This window comes from Hoplias malabaricus, chromosome 11, assembly GCF_029633855.1.
Source record: "Hoplias malabaricus isolate fHopMal1 chromosome 11, fHopMal1.hap1, whole genome shotgun sequence".
Lineage (NCBI taxonomy): Eukaryota > Metazoa > Chordata > Actinopteri > Characiformes > Erythrinidae > Hoplias > Hoplias malabaricus.
This window is the reverse complement of record NC_089810.1, coordinates 40,948,375-40,958,498: the sequence shown is the minus strand read 5'-3', so window position 1 is coordinate 40,958,498 and position 10,124 is coordinate 40,948,375. Positions and strand designations below refer to the sequence as shown.

The 10,124-nt window shown below is 41.0% G+C and overlaps 1 protein-coding gene across 1 annotated transcript; it reads left to right on the top strand.

Moving 5' to 3' along the window:
* The first annotated feature begins 286 nt into the window (after window positions 1-286).
* Window positions 287-2,218, top strand: LOC136710077 (formyl peptide receptor 2-like). Its single transcript, XM_066685710.1, has 2 exons — window positions 287-315; window positions 510-2,218. The coding sequence occupies exon 2, from the start codon at window positions 552-554 to the stop codon at window positions 1,485-1,487; it is 936 nt and encodes a 311-aa protein (XP_066541807.1). The 5' UTR covers window positions 287-315; window positions 510-551; the 3' UTR covers window positions 1,488-2,218.
* The last annotated feature ends 7,906 nt before the right edge of the window (window positions 2,219-10,124 follow it).

Below are 10,124 nucleotides of genomic sequence, written 5' to 3'. Positions count from 1 at the left end.
AGATGCTAAACAATAGAAAATGATTAATGCGTGTGTTAAACAAACTTTAAAAAATTCAGAGGCTTCTCTGTTTAAACAAATGCACTGTGGTGTATTTGACAAATGACTAAAGTGTGGAGTGTAAAATTATACAAGTGCACAGTGCACATCTGGCATGACCGTTCAGTGAAAAGAAGGTTCCTTTGAATTCTGACAAACCACAAAAAGGAAGTGAAAGTTACAAAATTTTACTCATAATATAAAAGATCATTACTCATCTTAAGCAGCAACACCACCCCCAGCTCTGCAGCAGTGTGCTGAAGCAGCCATTGGCCGGTGAGTCTTTTTATTTTCTTTAAACATATATAAAGATATTTATTTACAGTTAAATATTCCATAAAACAAAGCCATGAAGTGTTCACTAGTAGATATTATTTCTCTGCAAACGCTGGACAAAGGTATTTCTGCTTATTTAGTAACAAAACCTTACAGAACATTAACACGTCTACTGATTTCTGTCTCCTTTATAGAACTGAGACATCTTGACTTCATTCGGGAACAATTACACAGGAATGGATCCATTGAAAATGTTCTATATAGTGAGCAGCGTGATCATCATTGTCCTGGGTCTTACTGGAAATGGTTTGGTGATCTGGATTGCAGGATTTAAAGTCCGAAAGTCAGTCATCAGCATCTGGTACCTGAGCCTGGCTGTGTCCGACTTCTTGTTCTGCTCCACCCTTCCCTTCTTATTGTATTATGTGATCAAAAGAACCGGGATCTTTGGACAGTTCATGTGCTATTTAATTTACTTTACCATTCCCCTAAATCTCTACTGCAGCGTCTTCCTCCTCACCATCATCAGCGTGGACCGTTGTGTGATTGTCATGTTTCCAGTTTGGGCTCAGAATCAGCGCACAGTGAAAAAGGCCTCTATGGTAGTTGTTCTAGTTTGGTTCACCTCTGCAATATTTAATGTTACAGCTCTAGTTATCCCTCACTATGAGAATGACTGGCTACACGATTATTATTGTTATGTATATACATTTTCTGCATCAATGTCTATATGTAACTCCATTTTTGGATTTTTGATCCCGTTCCTGATAATTATCACCTGTTGTTTCATCATAATACGAAAACTAAAGACCATGCAGATGGTTTCATCTAAAAAGCCTTTCAGGATCATGATAGCACTGAGTGCCACTTTCTTGATCTGCTGGCTGCCTTACCACATAGTAACGCTGATGTATGTAAGTACAATTACAAATAGATATAATAAAATTCTAAACATTACGGAAATATTTACCTTAATTCTCATGAGCCTTAATAGCTGTCTGAACCCGTTTCTTTATGCGTTCATGGGGAAGGACTTTAAGAAGCAATTTTATGCAATTCTGTCAAACATTGAAAATGCAATGGAGGACGAGGACAACCAGAGCACTGACAGAGGGACAAATCTGACTCATGGAGGAAGCCAACATACGACCACCATTTCATCTGTTCTGTGACAGAAATAAATAAGAAACAGTTTATTGCACGCCTTTACAAACAGCCATACATTTATTTCCAACTAACTTTGTAAATGCCTTATTTGTCCTGGTACCAGAGCCTTTAGCATATTCATTGTATATGCAATTTTTTTTAAGACAAATCATTTAAATATTAGTGTTTATATGTACGTTCATATTAGTGTTTCCTGTTAATTTTCAGTGTGGTGTGTTCTCCCTGTGTTTGCATGGGTTTTCTCCAGGTGATCCAGTTTCCTCCCACATTCCAAAAACACATGTTCGTAGGTGGATGGATTGTGTGAAATTGCCCATAGGTGCAAGTGTAAGAGTGCATTATCCTGTGATCGGTTTCTTACAAATGGTTGTTTGTCAAGATTTAAAGGTGCTATAGACTGCTGATGTGTAGCAAATAAACTGTTGATGTTAATATTAAAGCTCTATAAATTTCAACACTCTGGGCCTCAAAAAGGTGGTCTATAACTGCATACTCTATTAGGCTCAGGCTGTGTAATATAATACTGCATAATAGGCTTGATGATAGGTAATTTTGATGCTTGTATTTTTCTCTTCTTTTTGTTAAAGTGACTTATAAATGCTATTTTTAAACACTGAATTGTGAAATATCTGATGTTAGTTACTTGTTTTTAAAAGGGTTAGAATTGTGTCAGTGGTCTGGGGGAGGGGCTTTGCGATGACATGACCAGTAGCAAGTCTGTCATAACATTTATTAGCTGTTACACAATAAAAACACGGTGGAAACAAACATGTTATGAAATAAAAATGTCAATAAATTTGATGATAAATTGTTTTGCTGTGGATATAAGTGTGTTTTTTTCCATTGCAACTTTGCCATCATCAGTGTAAAACAGTACATCATTGGAACGTTTCCTATTTGGGCTCAGAAACAGAAACCATAAGAAAAAAATCTGTGCTAGAAATTCTAGTTTTCTTCAAGTCTGTAGGTCCAACAGACTGTAGCTTTTCAAGATGTTGAGCATGATGACTATAACACAGATTCATCTTTGGATTTCTGACCACTTTCCTGGTCATTGTCAGCTATATGCTGTTGAACTACACAATCTACCAAAGTCCAACCTCGTGACAACTTTTAGAAAGCCTTTCCAGATCATGATATAGTTGTTATTTCCATTGTCTCCTCGCTGCCATATCACATTGTCGAAATGCATGAGGAGACCATACTGTGGTTTAGTGGCTTTAATCACAACCGAACATAGACATACTGGCGGGAACGACACGTAAACGTGAGATACAATTAACTAGTTACTGAGCATGCGCACCTTCAGCAAGTACGGCTTCCGTTATAGTACACACAGCATAAACAATCAGTTGTTAGAATGATTTACATCCTCTCCTTATAGCTCGTGCATCCTATAAAACCAAAATATGCCATATGGATAAAATTTATGACACAAATAACTTGGTATCACAAAATGACTTAAGGCAGTATAAATCAGCAGATGTCTCAAACGTTGATCTGCAACAAAGCAACAATATATTTATGTATAACATGTTGTTATCTAAATGAATGACTCAATTTGAAACCGAAATATGCCTTTCCTTAGCTTTACAAAATAAAACTCAAAATACGTGTAAACACAAAATTTGTTAATCAACATTGAAAATAAAAAATGCTAGACCATTAAGGCAAGAGTCCAGTGTATTAATACATCATTTTCCTTCTCTTTTTTATTTATTTATTTTTTTTAAAGTTCTGAGTCCCTTAAGTCCATAGTTCAAACGTTGTATTTTGGATTGTGCTTACAGATGCGACCTGAGCGTGTCACATAAGGGGCATTATCATGCGATATCTTAGTGAAGGAGGAAGGTGTAAGAATTTACTGCTTGCTTGTATGCTGAGAAGGCACTTGAGTTGGTCGCGGTACCTGTTGGAGCTGTGGTGTGGAAAGAAGAGTGTCCGGCGTGGCTGGGTCGGTTGACTGGAAACTGAGTTCTGCAGGGTCAATTCGTTGGGATGGTGGTTCGGCAACCTGCAGAATATGGCGACGATTTCTTCTGTAGATGCCACCGTCGGATTCGACAATGTAGGAACGTGGCTCTTTGCATATCTGCCTTACCGTGCCAAGGCGGTCATGTCCCTTGGTTGTCTGCAACCTGACGACTTGTCCTTCTGCAAGCGGCTTAAGTGAGCGACTTGTCATGTCATAGTGTTGCTTCTGAATGAGTCTTTTCCTCTTGAGATGCATGGAGATCTGCATAGCGTTCTTTGGGGCTGGCGCTAGCAGTGTGGTGTTGATAGGAAAAGTTGAACGTGTCTGTCTGGACATTAGGCGTTCAGCAGGTGATCCTAACATTTTGTCACGAGGGACATTTCTGATGTTTAGGAGGTTGAGGAAAACGTCAGTCCTGTCTCTATGAGACTTTTCCATTAGTTGTTTGGCGCTGCGGACTGCTCGTTCAGCTAGTCCGTTTGACCGTGGGTATTCGGGGCTGCTAGTTACATGAACAAAGTCCCACTGCTTGGCGAACTCTTTGAAACGCTGACTGGTGTATTGCCTCGCGTTGTCAGAGATCAGGGTGTGAGGTGCTCCATGGACTGAAAAATGTCTCTTTAGTTTCGTGATTACAGCAGCTGAAGACATGTCCCGGAGAAGATCGATTTCAAACCACCCTGAATTCGAGTCGACTAGCACCATGTATTGTTGTCCGTGCCACTCAAACATGTCTGTGGCGACTGTAGACCAGAGCAGAGTAGGAACTGGATACGGTTGCAGGGGTTCCTTCTGTTGGTGCGGCCGGATGCTGTTACATAGTGAGCAGGACAGCAGTTCTTGTGTAATGTCTTTGTTCATTGTTGGCCAAAATATTGTGTTTCTGGCTCTGCTCTTTGTTGATTCTATACCTGGGTGGCCTCTGTGCATGATGTTGATGTATTCTTGTCGTAGGGAATCTGGAATGACAGTTCTGTGACCTTTAATTACAATGCCATCCTCCACTACTAACTCATCTCTGTACGGGAAAAATGGACGAACAGGGATGGGAACTTGACGTTCTTTGTAGGGCCAACCGTTAGAAATCACTGTGCTGAGAGTCTGGAGGATTTGGTCCTTTGCTGTGTGGATTCGAAGCTCCTCCAGCCTTGCAGTTGAGATATAGCTGACAGACATTACTTCAAAGTTGTCGTTTGCACTTTTTGTTTGGGAAACTTCGTTGCTAGGGGCTCGTGACAGGGTATCAGCAAGGTACATCTGTATACAAAAAGGGTAAACATGAGTAATGTCATAAGCTTGTAACCGCAGTAACATTCTCTGTAAACGAGCAGGGGCAGTGTGAAAAGCCTTTTTTAGGATGGTTACAAGGGGCTGATGGTCTGTCTCCACCACTGTAGGCTTTCCATAAATGTAATCTCTGAACTTTGTGCACGCAAACACTACTGCCAACAGTTCTTTTTCGATCTGAGCATAACGCGTTTCTGTGTCTGTAAGCATGCGGGATGCATATGCAACTGGCTTTTCGTTCTGTAAGCAAGCGGCACCCAGTCCATAACGTGAAGCATCACAGGTTAATGTTACTGGCCTTTTTATATCGAAGTATGATAGGACTGGTGAGCTGGATAAACATGATTTCAGTTGGTCAAACGCTTGTTGGTGTTGTGTGAGCCAACACCAGGCAATGTCCTTGTGGGTTAGCTGTCTGAGTGGTGCTGCAATATTGCTGAGGTTTGGGATAAACTTCCCGAGATAGTTCACCATGCCAAGAAAACGTTGTATGGCAAGGGGGTCTTGAGGGACTGGCATGTTTGTGATAGCTTCAGTCTTTGTAGGGTCAGCCCTGAGGCCTTCTTTTGTAAATATGTGTCCAATGTAGCAAACTTGATCGAGGCGAAATTTACACTTGTGGGGGTTAAGTCTGAGCTTAATCTCTCGTGCGCGATCCAGCACTTTTTTCAGATTAGTGTCATGTTCTGTAGCATCACGACCTCCCACAATAATGTCATCGACTATGATAGCACAAGGGTAGCCGGCAAATAGTTGTTCCATTGAGCGTTGGAATACTTCACTTGCTGAGTTGATGCCAAATGGCATGCGCAAAAACCTATAGCGCCCGAAGGGTGTGCTGAATGTGGTCAGCAGTGAAGACTTGTGATCAAGCTTTATGTGCCAAAATGAACTCTTTGCATCGAGTACTGAGAACACTGATGCACTTGACATTTGGGTGGCAACTTCTTCAACGCTGCGCATTGGGTAGTGGGGTCTCTTTAAAGCAGTGTTCAAATCTTTAGGATTGATGCACAGCCTTATCTCCTCTCTGTCCTTTTTGTGTGCCACAACCATCGACGAAACCCAGTCTGTTGGCTCCGAGACAGTGGTAATGACCCCTTTGTTTGTCATATTGTCGAGTTCCGTCTTAACTCTTGCTTGCATAGCCAATGGAATGCGGTGTGCCGGTCGGATGACTGGTTGTATGGCAGGATCCAGAGTCATGGAGTATGTTATTGGGAGATCACCAAGTTCATCACTAAACACATCGCTATACTGATCACGGATATTTTTGATCAAGTCATTGTTAATCTCTGTACTGACCTGGTGAACATGGGGGCTTAGAGTGACTAGTCCTAGGCGCACGCATGCTCGAAATCCCAGCAGTGGTACTACTTTACGATCCACCAGGAAAAATGGTAAGGTGTGTTGTTGTCCATCTAGGGAGAGGGGCAGTGTAGCAAAACCAGCTGTTTCAATTTTGCTGCCTCCGTACGCCACCAAGTTGGTAGTTTTATTGCATTTCAAAATTTTCCCCACAGAAAGCTGCTGAAAGGTGTCTTTTGCCATTACATTGCATTTTGCTCCTGTGTCAATTTTCATTTCAATCGGCTTGTCTTTAATATGTATAATCCTTCGTCTCTGTCCTCTGCTTGGGTGTTGATAGTGTCCACAGATACAATGGGCTCGACACCATCTACATAGAAAGTGTCATCCGTAGTATTGTGGTCTGGCAGCTCCAATTCTAGTTGATGTACAGGTCTTCTGCTATATTGCTTCTTTACAAAGCTCGTCTTATCAGGAACTTGGTTGTATGGCTTGGACTTGCAGCATTTCTTGTAATGGTTCCACTTCTTACATTTGTGGCATTGCTGGCCAAATGCAGGGCATTTGTCTCTCTGTGCAACGTGGTTGCCTCCACAATTGTTGCAATTTGTGATGGGCTTTGCGTCACGTCTATTTGTTAGCTTATATCTTGTCCTGTGGTGCCCTCCAGTGGAGCCTGGCTGCAGTGCATCCACTGTGGTGGCTGGCTGTTTTGCGAGAGCTCTTGTATTCTCCTCAGTCATCTTGTAAACACGACAGATAGAAATGGCTTTGGAAAGGGTTAAATCACTATCACGTAGCAGGGCCTTTCTTATGCTGTCGTTGTTTATGCCACATACAATCTTGTCACAGACTAGCTCATCTGTTAAATCTCCAAAGTGACAACTTTTAGCTTTAATTCTCAAGTCACTGATGAAAGATTCAATTGTCTAACCTTGCTTTTGATTTCGTGAATGAAATTTGTGTCTTTCCATTATTTTGTTATGTTGTGGGTTGCACATTTCTCGAAATTTCTTCTTCAGACAGTCGGGGTCTTCTCTCGACTCGGCTGCATGGATGATGGCTCCGGCTGCTTCGTTCTCTCCTGTCGGCGCCCTAACTTCTGCGGCGTAGACAAAGGAACGCTCCCGTTCTATTGCTTCTGCTCCTGCTAGATTGAGGAGGATATATGCTTTCGTTTTGGCAGGTTTATTGGAGTGGGCCGCCTCGATGAAAATGTCATACTCCCTTTCGAATATCCGCCAATTCTCGGCAAGGTCCCCGTTGGAAACAAGCGGGTCTGGTCTGCGAAAGCCCTCCGCCATGTTTCTGCTTGTTCGTTCGCTATTTGTAACGTCTAACCTCTCCTTGTAAAACGAGGAAAATTACAAAAAAAAATTTCACAGGCGACAGATCCGTGTCACCTTCTGACACCATGTCGAAATGCATGAGGAGACCATACTGTGGTTTAGTGGCTTTAATCACAACCGAACATAGACATACTGGCGGGAACGACACGTAAACGTGAGATACAATTAACTAGTTACTGAGCATGCGCACCTTCAGCAAGTACGGCTTCCGTTATAGTACACACAGCATAAACAATCAGTTGTTAGAATGATTTACACACATTTTACCATTAATAGAACTAAACGTAAGGGAAAGTAATTATTTTTCTACCAACGTTTTGCCTACATTCCAGTGCCGACTCGTTTCTGAGTAAATCTTTTTAGTTACATTACAGAGAAAGGACTCTATTTGAGTTTATGACTATTACCACTTTTGGGTTCATCCTGTGCCAGAGAATGAACAGTTGCCTCAAAAGAACATTGTATAAACGTTACATAGTTTCATTAGGAAAGACTTTAGAAGAAACATTTGGACTTTTCTATTAACCCCTAAAGGCTCAACGTAAAAACTAAATTTCAAGTAAACTGCAATAATTTTGTTATTTCTTAATGCACTGAACCATTATTTAACTGACAAAACATTGATATAGCATTTTTGATGTAGCATTTTACTGCTGTGGACACTTCGTCTGTAATTACCCAATCCATGTGTCTGCACTCTATATTCTCTCTCTATAATGTACATTACATTCATTTTTATTATTTAATTCTGTATTTTTATAGTTGTTTATCTTATGTAAGCTGCTATTTAAAATACAAATATAGATTTTCTGAATTTTTACTGAACACCTTTTATTTTAGCTTCAAAAACCATTATGTAGCACTCTCCTATTACCATGTATACACCAAAGTGTTCAAACAGGACATTCTGTAACTCAAGATCGAGGAGAGTTTATATCTTTCACTATCTAGCATATATAATATTGTGAAAACATTCAAGAAATCCAGGCAAATCTCAGTTCCTGTAAAGTAAGGCCTCAAACCAGTGTTGAATATGACTGACTTTTTTGAGTACTTCAGAAAGCCAGTGTCACTGGATTTTAAGGACCAATCTGTAATGCTGGATATGAATCTGGTGGATACAGGAAAAACAGTGATGGCTCATTCTCATTTTGCCTTTTGTTAATGTAGGTTGGGGCGGCACGGTGGTGCAGCAGGTAGGTGTCGCAGTCACACAGCTCCAGGGGCCTGGAGCTTGTGGGTTCAAGTCCCGCTCCGGGTGACTGTCTGTGAGGAGGTGGTGTGTTCTCCCTGTGTCTGCGTGGGTTTCCTCCAGGTTACTGTTTGTGAGGAGTGTGGTGAGTTCTCTCTGTGTCTGCGTGGGTTTCCTCTGGGTGACTGTCTGTGAGGACTGTGGTGTGTTCTCCCTGTGTCCGTAGGTGTGAGTGTGTGTGTGTTGCCCTGTGAAGGACTGGCGCCCCCTTCTTGTATTTGATCTGGTATCGGGTCTGTGGACAAGTCCACTGGAATTAATTTAACAGGACGACCTGTCAGAATAAATCACAAAAATGAGTTAAGAGACAAGCAGGTTATTTTAAGATTTTGGATGATTTGTGTGTATAGCATTTCTTTTCTGCTACAGTAGACATTCTTACTCAACGGTATTTTTATAACATTAAACACGATAGAAATTATTCAGTCAGAATAGACCAAGTCTAAGTCTAATCCTGTGTTTGTAGTGAGCAGAAGCTTGTGTATGTTTCACTGTCCTCCACAGAACAGGCGGAAATGACTTGCATCACATATTTATCACTCTACCAACCAACCAATAAACAGCCAACCACAAAGTAAGACTTTTTACTTTTAAACACAGGGTTTTAGGTTATTGCATGAAAAGGTATAGGTATAGCAACATGCTACAAACAAATTACATAAATAAAAACAGAATGGGAGTAGTACAAGTACAAAAAGAACAAATAGAATAGTGAGTGGATACAGCTGCAGACATTTATATATTATTGTGGCCTATTGCAACTATGCATGGAAATTCTGCACCATTCCGTTAAATATTCTGAATCTTTCAGAAAGAAAATATGCACCGAATTTTGTAGTGATAAATGATGTCACTTAAACTCGTCTAACTCTGCTGCCCTTAATGCTGGAGACTGTGTCTTATCTACACCAACATGCAGTGTATGATTCTACTGCTCATGCACATATAAATGCAGATTGTGGCTACAACTGCATGGAGAGGAATTAATCACTGCAATCACTGCAATAGTTACAATGTGAAATACAATCCATACACATCATTGCTTTTCCATACTAACATGCAGAATACCTGCAAAAATTAAAAGCAAAAACGCAATTCCGTTTTTTTCACGTTGCTTGAACTCTTTACTGAAAAACAACACATTTAAAAATGAAATGCTGAATTAGTGTCAGGACTTAATACAATCACCTGGAAATGTGACCAGTACAAAACTGTATTGCTTTACATTTTCAGGAACTTCTAAAATAGATGTAGCAGGATGGAGTTCTGCCATTGGTTTTACCTCCTATACTTCCCAGTTTGAGGATTTTGGGTCGGGACTTTCAATTTAATGAGCGGGGGCAGGCCTTCCTTGCGCTATATGTATCGGTAGTGGTGGGCTGCTTGCCAAGGCATTGTATTGGCAGTGTTACGTGCTGCTGAAGTTTGTGCCTCGTGGTGGCTTGCTCCGTGACGATCGTAATCCGTTGGC